The 25,244-nt window shown below is 43.3% G+C and overlaps 1 protein-coding gene across 22 annotated transcripts in view; it reads left to right on the top strand.

Moving 5' to 3' along the window:
• The window catches only part of Carmil1 (capping protein regulator and myosin 1 linker 1), a 268,322-nt gene that overhangs the window by 218,713 nt on the left and 24,365 nt on the right, over positions 1-25,244 (top strand). For 12 of the 22 annotated variants that reach the window (XR_001780810.2, XR_001780811.2, XR_001780812.2 and 9 more), the window contains 3 exons: positions 17,008-17,074; positions 17,720-17,916; positions 20,305-20,417. Coding sequence is in view for 16 of the 22 variants with exons in the window: in XM_017315585.2 (XP_017171074.1) it covers positions 17,008-17,074; positions 17,720-17,916; positions 20,305-20,417 (377 nt within the window). In the remaining 6 variants the exon portion in view is untranslated. Of the gene's footprint in view, positions 1-12,429; positions 12,448-17,007; positions 17,075-17,719; positions 17,917-20,304; positions 20,418-25,244 lie in introns of all 22 variants that reach the window. The other 10 variants (XR_001780807.2, XR_001780806.2, XR_001780808.2 and 7 more) reach the window with 1 other exon arrangement.

The raw sequence follows: 25,244 nt of genomic DNA, 5'->3' as shown, positions 1-25,244 counted from the left end.
TCTAAGAAGGGGCAAAGAAGACCCTATTTTTTTAAAACTAGTTTAAAGTAATTGCCTCATTTTCTGACACCAGCAGTCCATGTGTGTGGAAGTTCAGACTAGAACTTCAGGCCCAGGCTGGACCTTCAACTTTTGTGAGCATGGTGATGACCTTGAACTTATATCCCTCCTGTCCCCATGATCGCATTGCTGCAGGCATAAGTCATCATGTGAGCTTTTTGTCAGCACTTTTTCTCTTTCTCCTCATGTGTGCTTGTGCACATGTGGGAACACACATCTCTGTAGGTGTGTGTGCAAATAGAGGCCAGAGGTCAAACTCAAGGATCCAGAACTGTCTACCATGTATTTTAGAACAATGTCTCCCACTGGGACTTGGTGCTTGCTGGTTCCTGTCTCTGTCTCTACTGAGATTATAGCTATACATCACTATGCTTGGCTTTTTAAATGGGTTCTGGGATTTGAACTCAGGTCTCTGTGCTTTGAAGATGACTGAGCCACCTATGTCTTCAACTCCAGCAGTTATTAGTTAAACGGTTTGTTCACAAGGCTGAAAACCACAGGCTGTGGTCAGTGTGTCTCATTAATAATCAGCTGCACTAATGTTAACTTGCACAGAAGTTGATCCACATCATGATTGTTAAATTCCTCTTTGCAGTTTTATTCTGATTAACTAACACTTTGGAAAGTGAACTGTGATACTGTGTAGCTACCACTCCACCCCCCAACCCCCACCCCAGGCCCAGCCACAGGTCTAAGACTGGTTTCTATTGCTATGAAAACACTCTGGCAAAAGGAGAGGGCTTTAATTTTAGCTCACAATAGAAACACGGTTTTTACTGTGTGTTTTGAGACTGGCTGTCTTGTAGTCCAGGCTAGCCTGGAACTCTTGATTCTCCAGCTCTAGTTTCTTAATGCTTGGGTTATCACTGTGTACCCACTATACCTTGTGAGGCAAAGATTTTTGTCTTGGTCCTGAATTCAACAATATTTGAATTTGGGAAAGGACTGTCTATAGATTCTAAGAGTAAACTTGGTGTACAGTGAAAGGGTATGCCCATCAAATGAGAGGAAGATGGGAGATCCTTGATGGAGACCTCTTACTTGGGTCATGGATGAAGGAGAGACTGGAGAGATGGCTGCTGGCCCTCAGTAAACCCAGGATTGCAATATAGTAGCACATGCCTGTAATCCCAACATTTAGAAGGTGAAAGGTAGGTTTGGTGATTCTAGGCTACCCTGGGCTACATAAGTCCTTGTTTTAGAATAAACAATGAAACAGGTAAAGAGGCAGAAGTACTGTTTGCTGGTCAAGTCTTACATAGTTATGAATTGTCAGAAACTCTGGTTCCAAAGTAAAGGCTAGACCCATTTCTTTATCCTTGAAATATTTCTTGTGTACCAGATATTCATGGCTTCTCACAGTGGGTAAATGAAACTTTCCACCAGGCTTGCCACACTGAAGGGCATCATCAGAGTGCTAATTTGGGTAGATCCAGGAGCTGACACAAAAGTAACTCCTGGATTTGCTTAGACATTGGAAGGTGGGAGTGTACCACTAACATGAGGTCACGGAGAAAGGCTTTCTTTCTGGGGGCCATGCATTTCCTTTGCATTGTAAGGTCTATGAGAAGAATTTATGATCAAGCAGGGAAAGGTGTGAACATGGCTGAGTTCGCCCAGAAGACAGAGTAAGTTCAAGGCTGAGACAACTTAATGAGACCCAGTCTTTAAAATGAAAACTCAGAAGCAGGCTGGGGTGCCATTGAGTGGTAGTGTGTGTTCCTATCATGTGCAAAGTTCAAGTTCAGTCCCCAGTTCCCCACACATGGTGTGGACCATGAGGGATAAACAGGCTGGCTGTAGTGACTTGTGGAAGAGTTACTGTGAATTTGAGTTGTAGCCTGTGCTACATAGTAGCGACTGAGACCTATCTTAAAAAGCATTTTTTTTAAAGAAGTATGAACATAGTATGGGATTCCTTCAAGTGTCTGTTTCAGTTGTGCATACGTGTGCCTGTGAGAGCTTGTCATGTACCTTACCTGCTATACTTTAGCCTTCCTTACCCAGGAGGCACGAGGAGCTGAGGAGATGGCTTAGAGAGTAAGATGATTGTTGAACAACCATAGGACCTGAGTCAGATACCCATCTCAAAAAGCTGGCCATGGCAGTGCACATCTGCAAGCCCACCACTGGAAACAAAAGCATCCCTGGCCTTGCTGGTGAGCCAATCAAGCTGAAATGTTGAGCTTTAGGCTCAGGGAGAGACTCTCTCCAAACATGTTGTGGAGAGTGATCTATAGGAAGACATTTGACATTGACCTCTGGCCTCTGCACACATAGGAGCCTGTATCCATAGACCACACACTAAAAAGTAATCTCTTAAACAGACTCAGGGCAACCCCAGGCATTGAGTGCCAGCAGTGTACTCTGTACCTTATGCATAGCTGTGGGCTTGCTGGAACCTGCTGTCAGTATTACCAGTTTAAAAGCTGAGAGCAGAAGGAATGTGTTTAACCAGAAAAAGCAGGAGCCTTAAGTAGTATCACTTGTGGTATTCAGCCATAATTCTGACCTCATTTTTTCCTTCATCTCAGTTTATCATTAAAAAAAATCTATCTTATATGTGCCCATGCTCATTGTTGGACTGAAGTGATTCTTCACTAATAAGGTCAGATACAGTTGGATAGTATGTTCTAAGAGAAGAGTGCTAGTTGCTATGGAAACAGAGAAGGCTACTAGGGGAGGGATGTTGTCAAGGAGGGCTTCCTGGAGGAAGGTTCTAAGCATTATACTAGGTACACAGCTACACTGGCATTTGGAAAGGCAGTTGCTGGGGAAGAGGATGAGTAAGTAAACCCAGGAGAGAGCCTCAGGAGCTGGGCAGAGGGAGACAGAGTGTTGGTCACTATAGTATAACAAGACTAAAGGGAAAGAGGCTTGCTGAGGCTGGAGGGAAAACAGAAGCCATATTTTCATCACGCATGGCCTTGTACTACAGTATGAGGGGGAGTGGGCTGGAAGAGACAGTTTAGGAAGAATCAGATGTTACTGATGTCCACCGAGATGCTGACAAGGCCCTAGTGAGCTGCTGGTTTGTGGGAAATTAACGACTGGGCTCTGGGTTCAGTGGTCACCACACCCATATAATTCATGCTACAGATATGCGTCCCAGACCAGCTTTGCTCTCTATATACTTTGAGACAGGCTCTTGTCTGGCCACCATGCTCAGCCTTTAAAGATTCCCTTTGGTGGCTGTAACAAAGCTCTTCATTATGTGCTTTGTGGCCTCACCCAAAGAGCTAAAGGAGCCGATGCCCCATGAGTGGTTACTTGATATGGAAATCCTAAGTTTCGGAGATTCAATAAAGGACTTTTCTGGGAACAAAAGAAACTGCATCCATGTGCACCAAGCTGCTCATGTTTTGCTATAAACCAATACCCTTGGAAATATATGGGAAGTATGTTCCATAGGACATTTACCAAACTTTTCACTGTAGCTTGGCTATAAATCTTGAGTTCATTTTAAATAAGTTCAAATCCAGAGGAAAAATAGTGTACAATATCACTGTGTTCTTGACATTCTCTCATTGGCGAAATAGATTCTGTCAAAGTATTTCCTAAGCCAGGCATGGGCGTGTACACCTGAAATCCCATGATTTAGGGGGTGGAGCAGGAGGCTCAGAAGTTCTGAGTCATATTTGGCTACATAGCAAGTTCCAAGGCTAACCTGTGGCTCAGGAGAAGCTTGGTCACATTGTTTTCACCAGGAAAAAGAGAGAGAGAGAGAGAGAGAGAAGGAAGAGAGAAGAAAGGAAAAGAAGAGTGCTCTAAAATGATGAAAACAGCAGACCAGTGATCACTGCATTTGGTGGGCTGACACAGGCTGACTGATGAAATTCTGAATTTAATACTTTCTTTTAAAGCTAGCCTAGGCTACGTGGTGCATTCTAGATATACCCGCAATATAGAGTGAGACTCTGTATCAAACCAAAATAAAGATGAGTACATCAAGTAATGAATCTCTAATTTTCAGAGCCTCTCTTGGGAATCTAACCAGAAGGGAAGGGAAGTAAAAGGAGTCAATATGAATGTGATGAGAGCAAGGGAGATGGCCCAGCAAGCACAAAGACCTGAGTTTGAGCCCCAGCATCACATAAAAGTCCACATATGGTTACAGTGCACGTAGAATACCATTGCTGGAGAGTCAGTGACAGGCTGATCCTTGGGGCTTGCCAGCCAACCAGGATAGCCAGATTAGTGAGCTCCAGATCCAGTGACAGACCCTGTCTTTAAAAAAAAAAGAAAAGTTTTTAAGAGAGATAGAAAACTATTAAAGAAGACATCCAGTATTTACCTTTGGCCTATGCTCCCACATGTGTGCACATGCGCGCGTGCACACACACACACACAGACACATAATCACATATGCCACATACACACATCATATACATATGCCACATACACACATCATATACATATACCACAGACACAAACAGCAAAGCATAGCAAATATTCTGGTTTCTAGAACAGACCAGGTTTTCCAAGTTTAGGTGGTAAGGCATGTTTGCCCAAAGCACTGTTTGAAGATAAAGAGTTAGAATGAAGAAAATTGAGGTCTTGACCTCAGAAAAGCTTGAGACCCATGGGATTTAAGCCTTGTGGTAAGACTAGTTGGTGCTTATAGAATCCCCCAGAATCTCCACTCACCAAGCCTGAGGTTCCCCTGCTTGGTACCACTGGAGTTTAACTGTTCTACACACACACACACGCACACACACACAAACACACACACACACACACTCATTCTCTCTCTCTCTCTCTCTCTCTCCCCCTCTCCCCCTCTCCCCCTCTCCCCCTCTCCCCCTCTCCCCTCTCCCCTCTCTCCTCCCTGCACATCTACAGGGAATAGTCAAGGGAAGTCAGTTCTCTCATTCTACCTCATTGGCTCTGGGGATGGAGCCTGGGTCACCAGGATTGGTGGCAAAGCCTTTATAAACCTGCTGTGCCATCTTACCACCCACATTACTTTCTTAAGGAGTAAACTATCGCCTATGATGTTGAAACTTGGAGTCTATTCTGGAGACCAGTATTCCCCTAACCTCCTGGCCTATTATGGTAAATGGATTTTTCTAAATTAAGTAGCTTTAACATGTATTCCAGAGGTGTGATACCCGATAGGGTTTTCCTCGTTCTTTCACAGTAGTGAAAACAGATGCTAGCAGAGCTTCCATGAAGCTGCAGCAGCACCATCTTACTGAAAGCAAGGTTCTTAGAGATTCCTCTGCTCTCTTTCACTGTAGGAAATAGGAGCAGAGGACCCATTGCTGTTAGTGCATATCACGTCCCCGTATCCAGCTGTATTACCACGTGCTAAAAGATACTTGCTTTAAGGAAGTGGGGTACATGCCTATAATTACAGCACTCAGGACAGAGAAGCAGGTAGATCCAAGTTCAAGGCCAACCTCAGCTATGGAGAAAGTTTAAGACCAGACTAGGCTACAGTGAAAACCCATCTTAGAAAACAACAACAAACAATAACAAAAATACATAGTTTCTTGAAGTCAGTACCAGATAATTTCTTTCTTTTTTCTGATATCAAGGAAAATATTCTATTCATTTGTAAAGAGAGTACTCAAATATAAAATTTTGCTTTGGGTTCATTCATCAGATTAAAGTGGATTAAAAAGTGAAATGTTTCCTGTTCCCTGGAGAAAGTGGCATTGTAGGCAGGTAAAGGCTTAATTTTTATTTCATCAAAAAATATTTATAGATCTGAAAAGTAAGGAAAGGAGCCATTTCAACTTCAGGACCACACTCCATTGTGCTACTATGACAGCTCTGGCCAGTACTGTCCTCAGAGTGTGTGTCTGGGCATCACAGTACCAGCTCACGTTGTAGGTGAAGGCAGACCATGGTGGAGAGCTAATGAGGGCAGTGTGGGAGCTGATTTAATGTAACAGTGTCAGGGAGAAGCATGGTGCGTCCTCCATCTCCTACCCTTCCTCCCTCTGTCCCCTGATTTGCTGCAGCGTCTTCCTTGGGTCTCAGCGTCTTCCTTGGGTTTAAGGGAAGAACTCCATATTATCCAGCAGTTAACAAAGAGCCGCATCTGTTTTTCTCAGCTGATTTACACTACCTCAGACATTTGAAAATAGGCATGCATTAAAAATACCTCTCTAAGTACAAAGGTGGCAACACTAGGCTAGACGTTTAAGGCTATAAAATCAATTAAGACCAGAGTCAGCTTCCCTTTGAGCATTGACTCAGCAGATGATCTAGTTGGGAATACTTAGGTTTTCTCATGTAGTTCATTAAGCAGGGATTACCTATATCCATTTTCAAAGTGCACAGAGAAGTACAAGGTCAGCCAAGGATGCCTTAAATCAAAGAGCGAGGATTGGTATTATATCCAAAGAGACCATCTCAAAGGACATGCAGGGCAGATTGAATGGACCCCAGTGGGACACTGAATGCCAGAAAGAATAGCAATTGCAAAGTCTTATTATACACTGAATTAATTTTTAAAAAACCCACGTTTGTAGTAATGCTTCAAAAAATATATCAAGGAGTGGTCACAGGGGCTTATAAAAGACAGGCAGCTAGTAGATATAGGAAGCAGAAAGCAGTATAAAAAAAAATCTATCTTTACAGCTCTCATTGTACTCACTAATCCAGGCAAAAATTGCTAGTAGTTGCTTAAAAATAGGCTCTCTGCATGGACTGAAAGTAGCACTTCCCTGAGTGGCTGTTAATGACAGAGAGGAGTGGCACTTGACAGTGAAGCACCTAGGCAGTCCCCACTCCAATCAAGACACCAAGCAGCATCCTCAACAATAGTGTGCCCACATGACTCAGGATGCCTGTTGTGACTGACCCAGCAGGTCACAGTACCCACTGTGTGGCACTCCTGCCTAAAGATATTCACGTGCATCTCATCATGATGAAATGAAAGGACAGGAGATGAGGCGAGCATATGCAGCAGCCGTCAAGGCAGTCAGTATTATGAAGAAGAAAGGTTGCACTGGGGTAGGGGAAAGAGGTAGGTGGGTGCTGGGTTATATATGAGGTGCAATTCTTCTCTGGGTCCTGGACCTAAAGAGGAGGAGATGTTATATGTTTGAGGATAATTGAGGGAGTCTGACACTGGCAGATGCCGGCACATAGAATGCAGAGGCAGGAAGACCAGGAGTACAGCATCATCCTTAGCTACACTGGGAGTTTGAGGCCAGCCTTGGCTACACGTGACCCTGTCTCAAAGAAAACAAAAAATAGCACTGTAGTGTGCAGTTGTGAACCCAGTGAACATAGACTATAGTATATGAGTTACGTACCATACAATGGCTTTTAATTTCCTTTGATTCGACAATCATGCATAGTTTCAGAGGAACACGTCATTCTTGGGATGATCACGTAGAGGTACATAAGGAAGAAATATGAACGTATATTAACCTTTAAATGATTCTACCATGACAAGAAGAATCAGCAGGTGAAGGTGCTTACTGCCAAGCTTGACAATCTGAGATCCATCACCATGCCCACATGGAAGAAGGAGAGAATTGACTCCTGCAGGTTGATATTTGACCTCCACCCATGTGCCATGGCATGTATGCATGCACTAGAGCACATGATCATATGCATGCACACACACACACAAAACAACAATAAATAAATGCAATAGATAGTTCCAACATAATTTATATGTGTAAAGGGGGGAGGGACAGATAAAGAGTATAAGAATGTGTCCTATGGAGGTGTGCTGAGACAGCCCTTCTCCCTGAGGGACCAGCCACATGATGCTATAGCATAGAATAGAGTTTATTTAGGGCATGGGAGGGGAGTTAAGAGGGTAGTAGAGGCTGAGAAAGGCAGAGAGAGGGAAAGAGTAGAGAAGTAGAGGCTGACGAGTGGAGTGGGGGAACAAGGAGGCAAGAGGCAAGAAAGCAAGAGTAAGAGAGAGAGGAAGAGGCAAGCAGCCCCTTTTATAGGGGGCCAGGCCTACCTGGCTGTTGCCAGGTAACTGTAGGGGTAGAGTCCAGACAGAGTACCAACAGAAGGAAGTCAAGTACCCTGGAGTGCCAGCATGTGGCCTGCTGAACATGAGAGAAGAGTCTTGTACTGATTACCCCTCTTTTTATAAGATTGAAAGTACTTAAGTAGTTGAAGAGGAAAGTAGATATATACATTTGAAGAGTTTAATGTCCAAAGAAGTGGATTCCAGTTTATGAACCATGTGAGTCTGTACAGAAAACTTAATTATACAAGTGTGAGACAAAAACATAAAAGTGTTGGAGTTAAGTGATCGTATCTAACTTAAAAGTTCGTTCACTTTTTTTTCTTTTGTTTTGGGTTTTCTGTCATGTTGTTTCTTCCTCAATGCTGGACAGTGCTGGAGTCTGCGCCTTGCACATGCTAGGCAAGTGCTCACCCACTGAGCCGTGACTCAGTCCTGAAAGAATTCTTCTTCACAGTAGGTTGAGTCCTCACTATCCTGCCTGTGTGCAGAATGCTCCTCTTGGTACCAGTGCCTGTAGTACGAACAGTTGCGTTGGGTTGAAATAATGATTCGACTCACTCATTCATTTACTAGAATTCTTCAAGGTTACCCTTTCCACCTAAAGATGTTCATTTTGTTTTCCAATGGATGCCTGGGAAGTGGGGTGGGAAGGAGGTGCCCACAGGAAGCTCTTGAGCTCAGCTCTAGGTATCCTCCTGTTTTAGCCAAATTTGTATGATTTTTTTAAATGTGCTTTTAGCGCAAAGCTTATGTTTCAAAAGGCACCCTGCAATATCTTTACACCTTCCATCTGGGTGTGTCCCAGCACTCTGGAGGCAGAGCCCAGCAAGACTTTTGTGACATTGAGGCCAACCTAGTGTACCTACCAAGTTCTAGAGCAACCATGGCTGCATATACCCTGTCTAGCAAAAAGTAGCTACAAAATCCCAGGGGTTTATAATAACAGATGCTATAATAAACTTGTTGGCCATTAACTTATAAAAAGTGCTTACCTCCAGCCAGACACCTCCAGCTTACACTCTAACCTCACTTACAAAGTTATCGTAAGGGTAAATCATCTTCTTGTAGTTGGAATGTGTGAGCCTGGGGCAGCCCTTTGCTGTCTGGGGTCCCACTTCAGGCTGCTGCACTTGAAGTCTGTCACCTGTTGTTCAGAGAGTTTTCCCTTCATCTTACCTGGACTGGGCCAGTCCGTGAAGTCAAATTTGCTGTCTTACTAAGGAAGTGCTAAATGTCTGACAAAAGATTGCTAAGTAGGATAAGCACTAACACCATTGAAGTTGATATTAAGTTCTTGGTTCTAGAGAATACTGTACCCTAAGTGTTGGAAGGCAACTTCTCTGGAAATTTTTGAATTAACAGTAGTATTAAAAAAAAATACTTATGTAAAACAACCCTGAGTCATTTTAAGAAGTTTATAGATTTCTTCCTGCCTATTACAGTACATCACTTTTTAAACCCTCAAACTCTTTTGATCTACTGGGTCATTTTATCATTAATTCCCAGCAGAAGGTGGTCCTACAGGTAGTATCTGGAGCCTTCTGTTGAGCTCCTAGGGAGTAACTCCATGTGTCCTTTCCATAGATTAGACTTGGTTCTGAACAAACATTCTGAGGTGTTGCTAAGCAGTTTGTCTTTCTATTGCTGTGATACAATACCATGATCAAAAGCAACTTGGGGGGAAGGAAAGGGTTTATTTCAGCTTACAGGTCTCAGGTCACACTCCATCACTGGCTGAGGAAAGTTGGGTCAGGAACTAAAGCAAAGCTGTGATGAGGGAGTGCTGCTTACTGGTTTGTTCTTTGTGACTTGTTGGGCTTACTTGTTTCTACACCCCAGACCACTTGCCTAGTAGTGCCATCACCTGCAATGTGCTGGGTTCTTCTATATCAACCATTCATTAAAAACATGCCCCACAGGCTTGCCTATAGTTGTGGTTCCCTCTTCTAAGATAATTCTAGTTTGCGAGTGGGAGCAAGCAGGACCATTATTAAAAATATTCTTCAGTGCCAAATGCTCATCATATTCCCAGCTCCCATGAGCCAGCTGGTGACAGGCCAGCATCTTTTATCTAAAGGTATGCACTGGAACACAAACTCAGTGGGGAGCTTATTTAATTTACCTCCATTCTGTCCCTTCTCCAAGAGGAACCAACAAGCAGTAGGTATTCTGTAATCTTTGTGAAATCTTAAATAAGCTTAAGCATTACAGATAGCATAGTGGCCACCTTCAGCCACTGTGACCAGCTATCTTTCTCTCCTTCCTCTTCCCATGGGCACCATCACAGTGTGAAGGGACAGTTGTTTTCAATGTTTATGCATACATCTGTTCATGAGCAGCTAGCTCATGGTGTGGACCTTAGAATGGACATAGCTGGCACACCAATGTGTATCTTCCTGAAACTCTTTGGTGAACATTGTTTGCCAATTTCATCATGCCGCTCGTTTTATGTGGTTTTCTATTTTTAGCTGCCATTCCTCCTTGCATCTATAAACCAGTGTTTCCTGTCTGTTTCATTTATTCATTCCCCAACAGTGGGTTTTTTAGATCATTCCAGATATTTCTCAGTGAAAAACAGAACAAAACAAAACAAAACAACTTTTTACTTAATCTTTCCCAACCCTAGTCTTCCCTTTGGAAAGAAAAGGAGGAAATGGTTATATTCACACATAGGGCCATCCACTGAAGCCAGTGAGGCCAGCTTGGTGCAGCATGGCCGGTGGGTGCTGTAGTAAACATTTCATAATCTGTATCTTATTTAATCCTCACAATCGTTTATTTTAAACTGGAAAACCAGCCTGATTCCTCAGATTCCATAACTAAGCCAATGGGAGATCCAGAGCTTGAGCCCATTTCTTGGATGCCTCTTTCTGCTTGCAACTCCTTCCTGACTTAGTGTAGAGATGGTAACATCAGGGCAGCCTAAATGAGTTTCAAAGACATAGAGATATAAGAGTGAGTGTTCTTCACCTTGTCTAGATGTTGAGTTGTTGATTGCTGGGGTTCCCTTCTTCATTCGGACTGTCACTTTAGGAAATGAACCAATGAAAAGACTATTCAGTGTTACTTGTTATCATCATTGAGTGTGTAGCTGGGGCAGAGGACTTGTCTTGATGAATTAACCTTTCAGAAAGGGAAAGCCCAAGATGATCTCTGAGACTCACTCCTTATACCAAGAGCTATAATCCCACTTCTGTGGATGCTCTGGGGGCTTATGTGTTAACACAGGCATGGCAATTGAAGATTTGAAAGTATATTTTTTATTCTTTCTCCTTAGCAAAGATTTTGTGTGTGTGTGTGTGTGTGCTCACTTGATAAGTCATAAAATAAACCATGTTTGAAGAAAAATGCTTAGTGAGTATAAAATTAGAATTCTGAGGGTGAGGCTTTCTCCCAGCCTTGCCAGCGAAAGCCTGTGTGTGTGTGTGTGTGTGTGTGTGTGTGTGTGTGTGTGTGTGTGTGTGTGTGTGTGCGTGCGCCCATGATGGCAGGGGTGGTCATGAGGAATGGCTGTTCCTTTCAGCCTCCCTTTCCTCTGCAGCGATGCACGCTGTTTACACAAGCAGCCTGAGGAGCTCTGTAGTTTCATTTCATTTTATGTTGAGCATAAAATACAGAACTAAGAAAAAGGCAGCCTCAGAGAGGCAGAGCAAGGAGACTTCCACACAGCATGCCTTCTGGAAACCTCAGAAGGATCCTCTGTCACCTCATGCTATTGTCAAACACTTTGATGACTCAAGTACAACTTTTAAAATCAATTAAAAATAATGAGATATGTTAAAAGCTGTCAATGATGACCAATGAATGAAGAGTTAATGGATGTAAAATGGTAATTCCCACCAGAAAATATTTAGCTGCACTTTGACTGGTCGACTGGGTAAGATTCCAGCATCAGATCTGTAAGCAGCTTTGATAACTGAGGGAGTGAGAGAATTACAAGTGTTTATCTCCCGAAAGGCAGCAAGAGCAAAGAGGGATATAAATGGGCTTTTAGGAGACATCCATGTTTATCCAAAGATAGCCAGTCCTCACACTGTTGCAAGGGCACAAGGAGAGACCTGTGCGGGGGTTTTCTAACAACTGTCCAGTAGTCTGCCCACGGAGCGCCCTGGCAGGTGACGATGTCGCTGTGCATTTGGAGGCATACTTAGAAAAAGAGCTCAAATCTGTATGGAAGAACATTGCAGCTCTCAAGCTGTAACTGTGCTATTGCTTATTAGAAGCTAGACTGGATGCTTTGTGCAGTTAACTTGGCACCACTCTCACCCTGTCCCTTTGCTGCAATGGCTTTCTATGTATTTTAGCTTTTTCTACTTTGTTTGTAAATGCTCTCCCTCCCTCCCTTTCCCTTGTGACGCTGTTGCTTTGTCTCTCTTCCATTCATATTTTTTTCCCTTTCCTTTTGCTGCATGGAGACTCTCTGCTGTACAAGTGTAAGTATCCTCCAGTGGCACTGCAATCCCTGGCCCTGCTGGTTGGCATTGTCATGCTCCATTTGCTTCTGCACGGCCTGGCTGTTCTCCCGGGAGATGTTGTCATCCCATCAGCAGATCCTGAATGAAATAGGCAACAATTTAGATACAGGATTGGGGTTGACCAGATGGTTCAGTCTTAAATAAACCAAGGGGTGAATTGAAAATCTCCCCAGCTGGATGCCTGAGAGTAAGGGAACTTGGATGAGGAGGGTGCCACATTTTGGGGGGAGAGAGGCAGTTCTTAAGACTCAAGGGCAAAATGCCCAAGTATTTGTCATTCTTGTCATATCGCTTGTTGCAGGCCCAGAACTATAGAAAATTGGCATTGTGATTCGTTCCTCATGTTGGACTTTCCTGATCTGTTTCTCAACTGGAATTAATTTAGTGGGGGAAGGAAGGTCCTTTTTTTGCCTAGAGGAAGAAGAAAATAATTTTGGGTTTTGAGCTTGAAATTAAAGCATTATAGACTAATTTTTTGTGCAAATTTGGTGCAAAAAAAGTGCTTTTAATAAGGAAACTATCTTATCCTATCTTCATGGTGATTCAAGCAATTTTATTCTCATTTTTAAAAACTAGCATGCTTAGGGATCTCCTGTTAGAAGTGGGTCTGAGAGGGGGAAACGGCTGTGAACCAAGATCTAGCATTACTTTGTAAATTGCGGTTATAGAATTTACAGTGGACAAATCTTTGTTGAGCTGCAAGCAGAATAGTTTTACACTCATTATAAAAATTAGATCCAGTGAGTAAGATTTCCAAGTAACGTTGATAACCGCGCTGCTTTTGGTCTCTTCAGAAACAGCCCTGGAGTGCTGTTCACACTTATAGCACGGGACAGGTTTATTGGCACTTTATGGTGTCAAGATGGGAGAGTCTATATTTAGGGCTTCCTTCTAAAATTGCATTTTAAAATGAAGATTTAACATATTTTTCCTTTTCTTACTCATAAGATGCATTTTTAAAAGTTGGCTGTCTTAGCTTAAAGCTAGCCCTGCTCCTTCTGCTTCGGCTGCCCGTGCCCTTCATCTGATGAGCAGTTTATGATTTCCTTGACTCTGAAAGTTGCTTAGCCATTGACAAGTGCCCAAAGATAGCAGATGAGAACTATCCACTATCTGAAGGAATTAACCCTTTCATTTTGGTACAAAAGGAGAAAAGCACTCAGAGTTCTGAGAGGGGCCACTGCAGTCAGTCCTCCCGGGATACAGTTTATCAGCCTAATGGACAGGAGGAGGAGGAGGAGCAGTGGAAACAAATAAATGGATGGCTAGAGAAGCAAGTGAGACTGGGCAAGTGTGTATTTATGGAAAAAAATTAAGAAAGAAAGCAAGGAAAAGGCCCAGCATGTAAGAGATGAGGTTGAGAGAAAGAGATGAAGCCCCTAGCACTTGGAGAGTCTTTCGTTGTTTTGAGACAGGGTCTTGTCTGTAACCCTGGCTTCAAACTTGCAGCAGTCCTCCTGCTTCAGCCCCTACTCAGCGCTTGGTTGCATTCTTGGCGACAGGTATAGAAACCAGCTGAGCTGCTGTTTCTCCCTTTAGCCAAGAACCACCAGCCCTTTCTAAGTATGGCAAAACTTGAGAACTAACAGAAATAGTAAGATCAACAAAGGACTTTTAAAGAAAATATAATTAGCAATTCTCAGCTCTTAGAAAGGTCATTCGTGTGTGCAGTGGTGGTGGCTTTCCTCTTAATCCCCGTACTCAAGAGGTAGAGGCAGGTGGATCTCTATGAGTTTGAGCCCAGCCTGGTCTACAGAGCTAGTTTTAGGATACACAAAGAAACCCTGTCCCAAAAAAACCAAACCAAACCAAACCAAACGACTCCTCCCACAAAAGTTACACAATGAAGTGTACTAGACAAGAGTTTTCTCCTGACATTTGAACTTTATACCAGGCTTTGAAATATTGGAAAACACAACCCTAATAAGAAAAGTAATTTCATTCTGATCCATGTTAGCCATGGTGACTTTTATGTTTTAATGTGTCTCCAGAATTAGGCTAAGCTAAACGACTTATTATAGACAGGTCACTGTAGAAGTGTGGTCCTGGTTCTTCCTTCCAGCCCTGTGCTCTCAGGAGGAAGACTTGGACTCAGAATAGATTCACTAATACATTGCTCACATAGCTAGGCTCTTCTCTGACTGGATCATAACTTTTTACAACCCATTTACTCTAATCTACATTCTGCCATGTGGCTGCTTACCTATGCTCAAGTACCATCTTGCCACACCTTCTAGGGTGAATCTCCCATGCCTGGTGCTATCCCAGAATTCTTTTTGCCTCTGGAATGTTCCACCTTCTATTCTACCCTTTCCCCATAGGATTTTATAATTGACAGGTGTTGCATCCATACAATACACAAGATATTCTCTTTATAGGTCACCAAGTTTGCAAATGAGTTTCATTTCATAGATATTATCTATCCTTTATCTGTATATGAAATTATGTATAATTTTCATATATGAACCCTTTTCATATATTAAAGCTAGTATATGGATATAAAATGTTACAATTTTGACACAGTTTACATGTATTTCTTATCTATCATAATAGGTTTAAGGATAGGGGAACCTGAGCTAAATTATTTCTTGTTTATTTATTTGTTTGTTTGCTTGCTTGCTTGTTTTTACCCATGAATGTTCTCTAAAACCAAATCCAGAGGCACAAGAAGGAAACAAATTTCAGTTCTCCTACACACATGTATTTTAAACTTCTTTCCAAGTTGTTATTATTTGAATAAAATTCTATCCCAAGCATAGCTTTTGTTGTTTTTTCCTGTGTAGTTTAGACAAGGTCTTGTGTAGTCAAGGCTCACGTCAAACTTGCTATAAGTTCAGGCTGGCTTGAGTTTGGGATCCTTCTGTGCTGGGATCATGGGTAAATACCATATGCTTGGTGCTGGTTTCCCTATAGATCCTTTTCGTTACTGAGATTGTATGAAAAGTATATACAACTCTGAAGAACTGAGCACATGTATTTTGTTAGCGATTTTCCTTATAAATAGACCTTGTTGGATTTTTGCTTAGTCTGAAAGGTGAGTTGCTTTCCAGGCCAGTCCACTGCTCCCATGCAACCTGTGAGCTTCCCACAGTCTGGCCACCTCCAGCATGTTACACTGGTCTTTCAGGAAAGCTGTTGTGTGTGTGTGAATCTCATCACTCAACATTTATCTATCTATCTTTCCTCCCAACATTAAATAGTAACAAATGGGTATTTTTATTAAAAGCAAGGTAACTGTCAAAACTGAAATATTGTTTGTCGTTCCAGGCCTATGTGAACCACTTTATTTCTTTAAAGAATGTAGAATTTGAGGAAGCTTTAGCTGATTATTGTCACGCCAAAGTATGCAACATTCTTTCAGTTCTATTTGCCTCTTAGTTATATGTGGATCAGCTTTTCAAGGCAGGCATGGTGGCGCCTGCCTAAAATCCCAACATTTAAGGGTCTGAGGCAGGAAGATTGTGAGTTTGAGGCTAGCCTAGGCTACATAGTAAGAGCTTGTCTCCAAAATCCTTACCTATTCTTTCCTCCCCAAAACAGAACAAAAATGAAATTCAAAACAGCATCACGATGGTTTTAACACAGCTGCAGCCCATCATCTGTATTGGTAGCAATGGCAGAGTAAGAAAATCACTGGGCTAGCGCCTTCTCTGGTTCCAATTCTGGCCCAGGTCCTCTGACGGCTCAGATTAGTGTTTATTATCCCTCCCATGACTTTATGATGGCCTTCAAGTGTATCTGTATATTGAATGCCCGAGGTGCTTCCCAGCCTCAGCATGGGTGTATGTTCTGAGGGAGACAGCTGTGGGTGGTGGAGGATGGCCCATGCTAGGTGACAGGTGTGGGTGGTGGTGGAAGACTCACTGGATGACAGATGTGAGTTGTTGCTTGTCACGGACACTTAGAACATGTTCTCAAGTGGGACCTCGCTTTGGGGTTTATTTTTTAAAGGACACTAGCTGGATCTAAGACCTTTCCTGAGAAATGCCAGCAGATAATTTTAAGTTGAGACACACTGTCCTAAAATTTTGATGACACACTGAGAAACAAAGAGTTAAGCTACCTAAAGCATTGAAGTGACAGACAGAGGTTGCATTCAGTGTGCCTGCACCAATGTTGCTGTGACAACCGACAATTACAGTCATGAATAATCTCTTTCAGCGCTTTGTGACTGATTTTTACAGCCTTTGAGTCTGATTCTTTATCTCCATTTGGACATTCTTGAGTATGGAGTTAAATGATCATTCCCTGTTCTTTTCAGCTGTAAGAATAGATTTTTAACTGGCTAGAGGTGTAGGATAAAAGAGCCGTTTTATCACTTGTGAATAAACTGAATCTCTTGTGAAAGTTCTAAACGTTTAGAAATTTGCCGTGCATCTCCCGAGTCAACCTAGCAGCAGCTACAGCAGAGCCATTGTTAAATAGTGAACCTGTTTTAACCACCCTATCCCTGGTGCTTTAGGGTTTGAGAAAAAAGTTTCCCTGCTCACCTAAGTATTGCCTCTATCTGATTGCCAGATGACTCCTAAGTCCAAGAGGAAGAGCATCCACAGCCGAATGCTGCGGCCTGTCTCCAGGGCCTTCGGTGAGTGTGGCACCAATGCCAGCCCCTTCCTTACAACTGGAGAACACCCCAGCTGGGAGTTCACACTCTCCCTAGGGATCCACTCTGTAACCTGGGAAAGATTTGGGTACTTGGTGAGGAGCAGTTGACTTAGAAATTACTTTCAGAGGCCAGGTATGGTTGCTCATTCCTATAATCTTTGCACTTGGGGGACAGAGGCAGGAGGATAGACCTGAGTTGGAGGTCAGCCTGAGTACACTGTGAGTTCCAGGCTAGCCTGGCTACAAAGACCCTGTCTGAAAAAAGAACAAAGTAAAAGCTGATGTGTATAGATTTCTCAGGACTTTATTATTGCTGGCGATGGAACTGGGCTTCTCTATCTTTCCTCCGTGTCCTTCTCCCTCCTTTCTTTCTTCCCTTCCTCTATCCCTCCATCCTTTGCTTCCTCTTTCTTTCTCCTTTCTTTCCTTCCTTCTTTTTTTTTTTTTTTGTTCTGTTTTTTAGAAGGTCTGAGTATGTACCCCAGGTTGGTGTGAACTCAGCAATCCTCCTGCCTTAGCATCCCCAGGGCTGGGATTGAAGTTGTCCTCTGCCAAGCCTGGCCCTTGGGCATTTTCTAACATACTCTTTGCATTACCCTTTGCTTTGGAATCTGTTTTATTTCAGAAATGGAGTTTGATCTTGATAAAGCCCTGGAAGAGGTGCCGATTCACATCGAAGACCCACCTTTCCCATCAGTCCGGCAAGAGAAGCGAAGCTCGGGGTTAATCTCTGAGCTGCCCTCGGAGGAAGGCAGGAGACTGGAACACTTCACCAAGTTAAGGCCCAAGCGGAACAAGAAGCAGCAACCTACGCAAGCAGCGGTATGTGTCCACAGGCCTCCTCAGGCCCCATGTCCTTTCTTCTGCCCCTTAAAGGTTCCATAACTTTAAATAGTACCACCAAGGATCAAATACAGTGTTCAACTATGTGAGCCTACACAGGGTATTTCTCATTGAAACCATCACAGACAGGTGATCTCCAAGTCTTAGCGTATGCAGAAGCAGCCAGCAAGGAGACCCTGTCTCAGAGAAGGTAGAGGCAATAACTGACACCTAAGATTGTCCTCTAAATGCCACGTGTATGCTAGTACTCACACACATGAGCGTGCATGGATACAAAACAGTCCTCCGCTCTCTGGACTGGCCTGTATGTATCTTCGCTGCTGGCAGATTCCATTTGAACCCATCTCCAGAACCTCTGCTGAACTCTGCATTTTTGGACCTGGAACGTTCTAGAATACTGCAGACTAAAAATTTTCTAAACTAAGATCCTGTCTTCCCTGTTATCCTGCCTTTCTTTGTTTATCCCCGGGGTCCCACCAGCTAACGTGTTAAAAACCTGGTTGTAGTTAGGCATACTGGTACATCTTTTTAATCCCAGCACTTGGGAAGCAGAGGCAGGTGGATTTCTGTGAGTTCAAGGCCAGACTGGTCTACATTACAGAGACCCTGTGTCAAACAAAGCAAAACAAGCAAAACCTGACTTCAGCTATCACTACCCAGCCCTACCATCCCTGTAATCGTCCCTAGCGCCCATCCTGGCTTTGGGCTTCTCTCCATCCTTTTCTTCCTGCTTTCCCTGGAGCTGATGATGACTGGCAGGTCTTTCAGATCTCCATGGAAACAAAGCTTCTTCCAGGAAGTCCTCCTTGCCCCTTCCCCTCTGGTCCCACAGAGATGACAGCTACAAGGAAGAGTAGTTCTCATGGACTTGTGCTTGGTGAACAGCTTGTGAAGCCACTATGGGAGGGTTGTAGTTTTGGTTTTTACCCTGAGATAGCTCTATATCACATATTCTCAAATTTCCCCTCTATGCCTATGAATTCCTGGGAGGCATGGCTTCTGACTCATAGGAAAATGCCCACTGCTGTGGGTTGAGAATCCACAGTGAGTGCTTCCCAAAGTACTTTCTCTGGGCACATTTGGTCACAGTGTCTCTAACAGACCGACATGCCTTCTATCTGGCTCCTTCTGACTTATGAAGACAGTTCCAAGTGTTTCTGCTCAGTCACCCCGGTGAGGGAGACAAGATGGTTGTCTGAACTGCCTTTACCTCACAGAAACCACTTACCTTCTAGCCATTCACAAGCTAACCTTGTAGAGAGTCCATACTCATCAGAGGTGCATAGCATCAGGGACCTACCTGAGAAAGCTGGGAAGCTCCCAGAGGTGAGCGTGTGTGGTCCTGCCTATGCAGGGTGATCCCAGCTCTTTCTCCAACAGTCCTGCTGCTCTTTGCATCTGATACCGATTGTGGTTGACACAAGAGACTTGAATCACGTCACATCGTTTCCTTTTGCTAGAAAATGAATGTTATCAGCATGTGGTTTGGGACTTGAACTCCACTGACCTGATTCTATTCATTATAGTCTGGATCTAAGCTTCCCTCTAACCACTGCCTTTTAAGGTTCCTCCTGGGTTGTCTCTAGCCATGCTGGGTGTCTCTCAACCTGTCTCCTCTGCTCTTTATTTCTAAAATGACAGGGCTGAGTTAGAGGGGCTGGGAGCTGCAACCAAGGCCTGTAAGCAGCTGCTCCTGAGGGGAGCTGTACTTTATACTTTCCATCTCTGGAGCCTTTGTTCTCTCCATACTACCAGAGACCTCTGGGGATAGCTAGAAATTCTGTCTCAAAGCAGGAAAAACTGGCGCAGCAGCTAAAGGAAGTCACTCCTAGATATCCCCCTGCCTCCCCAGTACTAAGATTATAGTTGTCTTTTTCCTTTGTAGCATTTTGCAGACATGAACTTTTCACAGCCTGTTTGGTCCAGTCATACAGATCACCCACCAGGCCCTGTTTACAGTGCCTTCTGTAAACCTGTTTCTAGGGTGGACATGGTGAAATCCCAACACTGATGAGCAGGAGGGCTGCTGCAAGTTCAAAGCTAGCCTAGCCTGATCTACATAATGAGATACAGGCCAGCCAGGGCTACTAACAGACTGTCCTGAAACCTGTCCCCCTCTACAGCTATACCACGTTAAACATGCCTGACGTCATCGAAGCCTGTGCCCCACAGGTACCAACATCACGCTCAGCTTGTCTGTAAACTGGTTTCTTCCTCACTAGGCTATGGCTCTACAGCTGGCCTCTGTTCCTGAAAATCACATGATCCCTATTGTAATGAATCGTGGCCATGTTGTAGGTTGTTGAGTGCGGCAAAACTGAAGGCACATTGACTTGACTGTGGAGTGAAGTCATGTTTCTCTTGCAGGTCTGTACCATCAGCATCTTGCCCCAGGATGGAGAACAGAATGGCCTCATGGGCAGAGTGGATGAAGGGGTAGATGAGTTTTTCACCAAGAAGGTGACTAAAATGGATTGCAAGTAAGTTTCCAGTCATGTATTAAAAACAGTGTTTCGTTCACATTCAAGCAGCTAATGGTTATAATGTGTCTAGGCATCACAGTCTCATTCAAGAGATTGGCTGTTTGGTTGAATTTTATAAAACGTGTTCTCCAACAAAGTATCATTGTTGTTGCTTGGGAACTTGTTAGAAATTCTAATTTCAAGCTCTTCTCACAAGCCTGCTGAAAGAAGAACTGTGAGACCTGTCCCATAGCAGTGCCCACCCATCACATCCAAGCCACACATCTGTTGGGCCAGGGGCTTTCCTTAGTCATCTGGAAGGTTCCGTCTCAGGGCAGTGAGCATCACACACTGGCATTGCATCCTTTGATTTCTTGTTCATAGTTTGATCTGTTGGCAGGCTGGGCAGTAAAATGGCAGGAGAAATGGTGCTGGACCCTCCAACTTACACTGTTGTGTTGGTATTGACAGCTCTAGATCACCTAGTACACAGACAAGCCTCTGGGCATGCCTGTGGGACATTATCTAGATGAGGTCCGTTGAGATGGACAGATGCAGCCCGATTACTGGCAGCCATATTGCATCCAGTCCCAGACTCAATGGAGAGGAGAAAGCCATCTGAGCATGCTCCCTCCCTCCTGTAGATGTGCACCTCACACTGTACCTATGACTGTCTCTCCATCACGGACTGTACCTTTGAACTGTGAGCCCAAGCAAACCGTTGCTTCCTTAAATAGCTTTTATCTCTAGGTCTTTGATCACAACAACAGGAAAAGTAAAAGAATGTGTCCTCTGAAGACTTTCCTCTATTTTCTTGTTACTAGGATGCTGTTTCCTTAGAAGATAGGTCAATGATACTTTAACTGGAGGTGGGCATGGTGGCACTTGCTTCCAGTCCTACACTCAGGAGATTGGGGCAGGAGGATTATTATAAATTTGAAGTCAGCCTGGAAAACATAGTAAATTCCAGGCCAGCCTGAGCTATATAATCCTGCCTCGACCACACTAAAAAAAAAAAAAAAAAAAAAAAAAAAAGTTCTGTTCACCTTAAAACCCTTCTGTCTTTATACATGATTTTTCTGAAGTTATTCAAATCTGTAACTAAAAGCTGATACATCCCAGAACACACTCTGAGCTTCGATTATGTTTGTGAAGAATGCTGCTTCACCTTGGAGATGAAGTTCAGAATGTATTAAACCTTGCCGACAGCCAAGGGCTGGCAGGCGGGATTGCTGGGGAAGGGCTTGCCTGGGCTGTGGGTTGATGGGTCTTATCTGTGCTCTGCAGGATGGCAGAGTGGAAATAAGTTAACTCTCATATCCATGACACTGGAGCTTAGAGACGCTTGTAAGCTTTAGCAGCTAATTATCGGGCGTCTCTTACACCGGTCTTGCAGCTTAACATAGCATAACTTGGCAGAAAAACCCACCAATATGTCATTTATTCTTGGATAGCTTTTTGGGGTTTTTTGTTTGTTTGTTTGTTTGTTTGTTTTAAATAATACTTCATTCTCACAAATTAAATCACGCCAATTGCTGGCTCCATGCCTCTTCTTTTTTCTTTTCTTCTTTTCTTATTCCCCCTCTATACAAATCTGCAGTATAATCCTTCAAGAGTTTGCTTGGGTTTTGGTTGTTTTAGAATTCAAGGATTAGAGGACTACATTTTCAACTTAAAAGAGCTAAGAAACACCAACACAAACAGTGCAAGATGGAGAATTCCCTCTTGATGCATCGCTGCCGCTTCAGAGTTCTGCTCACAATTGATACCCAGGACTTGGTTTGTTTTTTTTTTCCCCCTATTGCTTCAAAGTCTTTTATTATTCTATATTTTGTTGTTTGCTTTGTTTTTATTATTGTTTGCCTTGCTATTTTATTTTTTGAGACAGTTTTACACTGTATCCCATGCTAGTCTGGAATTCACTAAGCAGCCCAGGAAAAATGTACACTCTCAGTCACCCTCTGCCTCAGGTTCCCGCATGCTGGGGTTCCAGGGGTACACTGCCACTTTCAGGAATGTCAGAATTTTAGTACAGGCTACCATAGTTCTTGGCCTACAGTCACTGCTGATAGACACATCAAAATGGCTGTCGTGACACTGTGTGATTACAGATGCCATTGCTAAGCTGTTCAACTTAGAACTGTATTACTGGGAAATGGGTGAGCCATGGATGTGGACCAAGTGTTCTGTCCCATCTGCCCCACCATGACTTCCTCTCCTGACCAGCAATTTTGTTCTCTGCTTGTCTTTGAAAGATATCTGGGTGATATGTAATATGTAACATCTGTTTTCTTCAAAGATGTTAGTCTAGAATTCTGATCATGTTTCTGAGAGCAAGGACCCCATGGCTCACCTTTCATCAACTCTCAAGGGGACCCACAAAAAGTTGTGTTTTTTTAAATTACATTCTGTTATAAAAATAAGCTGTCAGACATTAGGTAGAACATCATAAATTGGTGTAAAGAAAGCTTGAAGTCTGTGTTACTTGTTCATAATTTTAAATGTCAAGTAAATTACAAGGCTTGAACTAAAAAAAAAAAAAAAAAAAAAAACCACCTTTCTTTCTCCACTTCTTGTTCCCTATAAGCAACTTGTTTATTCCGTTAACTGTTTACTTGGCTCCCACTTTCCCTAAGAATACTTCTCATCCCTAGTTTTCAGTTTTCAGTCGTAATTCTGTCAACATCTGACTACAGAGGATGGTAGTGCATCCTCTCTGACCCTGCTGAATTCCCTCTCTCTTCCTCTCCTTCTCCTCTTTCCCTTCCTCCCTCTCCTTCCCTTTCTCCCTCCCCTTCTCTCCCCTCCCTAACTTTCTTCATTTAATTATATGATAATTTTTATTAGCTAATTATTCAGTGGTTGCTTCAGTGTGCTTCATTCTAGCCCTGTATTTACTACCCTTGTTGTGCGTGGTATGCCGTGGTCACATGTCCTCTGGTATAGATGCTGTCTCCTCTGAAATTCATCCTTTTCTGTTTACTTAGTTTCCCCCACAGTGCTCTCCTTTATTCCCTTCCTTAAATCTCCTGTGAGAGCACACATCTCTCAGTCCACTCTCATCTGGGCTTTGTGGACACATCTCACACCTGTGCCCCGCAGGTCCCAGCGCTCTGGCATGGGGGCAGGGGAGGAGGCATTTCCTTCATCCTCTGTAAGTGAATTCCCTTCACCACCTCCCTGAGTCTTGTCCGTTTCTCAGAGTCTCACCCTTGTTTTGGTGGAGTGCCTCCAGTGGTTACTTCCTAAGAAAGCAGTGTTAACAATGTGTTTCTATAACGTTAAGACCCCCCAATTTAGCTGATCATATTCCTGGGTATTGAATTGTGTAAAGCATTTTGCTTTAGAATGCTGAAAACACTGCTCCTTAATTTTCTAACTTCTAGAATTTTCCCCAAAGAACCTAGTGTCATCTTGAGTCCTGATCCTTTGTTTGTGACATGATTTTGTTTTGTTTTGTTTTGTTTTGTTTTGTTTCCTCTTCTCTGGAAACATTTTTGTATTCTTGGACACCAAAGTTTTATGGTGCTGTATTCCAAAGCGGGGGTGCAGTTTTGCTATTGCAGTTTGTTGGCACATATCACGTAAAGTGACTCTCAAAATCATGCCCATTGGTTCTTTGGGTCTTGAATTGTTTCTTTTGTAAATCTCTTCTGTTTCCTCAGTACACTTTCTGTTAAACATCTTTTATCCAATCCATTGTTTCCTGTTAATCTATTCACTCTCTCCTCCTCTCTCCCGGTTTCTTATTCTCATGTTGTGCTGTTTAACCTTAAATGTCCCACTTCTGTCACATTTTGCTTATATTTCTGTTTTGTGGCTTGGCTGTGTCACATACCCTCACTTGCACTGTTTCTCTGGTTCACCCTGCAAGCCATGAGTTTGGGATAGGCTGGGCATTGTTGACCCGGTGGCTTGAAAAGTGGAAATAACACTCAGTGAATCTTGGCTTTCAGCCAGTCCTGCTCATGCCAGTGCAAGCTTCCCACTCACTTCCACTTCCAGAAGTACCCTGCTCTGCTGTCTACAGCCCCAGAGGGCACTTCAGGAAGTCACCTGCTCTGCCCTCTACAGCCCTGAGGCCACTTCCGGAAGTACCATGCTCTGCTCTCTGCAGCCCCTGAGGTTCTAGCTGCTCCTGGACCCCTAGTTTTTATTTCAGGCGCTCAGATCCATGAAGCTATTTTGTGCTCACTGGGCTTCCAAGTAGTGTTCTTATTCTCACCAGGGTGGTGTGGGTTTTTTGTTGTTCTTCCTTTGCATTTATCCTTTTTTCCAGTGTTGATGGAGTTTCTGAGGAGCTATGGGGAGACCCTGTCTCCAGCTTTGAGCAGCTGGTCCCTTGTGGCATTCATTCTGGTTGGTTTTTGTTTGGTTGGTTGGTTGGTTTGGGTTTTTTTTTTTTTTTTTTTTTTTGGTTTGGTTTTTCCCCACTTCCCAAGTTTTAATGTATCCCAAAATTTAAGCTTATTCTGTCTAGTTTTGTTTTTAGATACAGCGTCTCCTGTAGCCCAACTAACCTTGAACTTCATATAGTTAAGGCTGATCTTGAACTCCTGACCCTCCTACTCCATCTCATAAATACTAGAGTCACAGGTAGTGCTCTACCAGCTCCCTGGCCTTGAGTCTTTTTGTTGTTGTTATTGTTGCTTCTTTCAGCAATGTATTCCATTTAATCAACGATCCAAATATTTGCCAGGATTAAGCACTAAGTGTTGGATTTCACCAATTACCTAATAATTACTGATGGTCAAGGAAGCCCTTTTCAGTGTGCCTCAAATTAAATAAAGCAGTTGCCAAATTATGTCCCAAGATACCCCAAGACAGTTCACCGTTAAGTGTTTA

This window comes from Mus musculus, chromosome 13 (genome assembly GCF_000001635.26).
Source record: "Mus musculus strain C57BL/6J chromosome 13, GRCm38.p6 C57BL/6J".
Lineage (NCBI taxonomy): Eukaryota > Metazoa > Chordata > Mammalia > Rodentia > Muridae > Mus > Mus musculus.
Note: the sequence above shows the minus strand (reverse complement) of the source record. Positions and strands in the feature narration are given on the sequence as shown.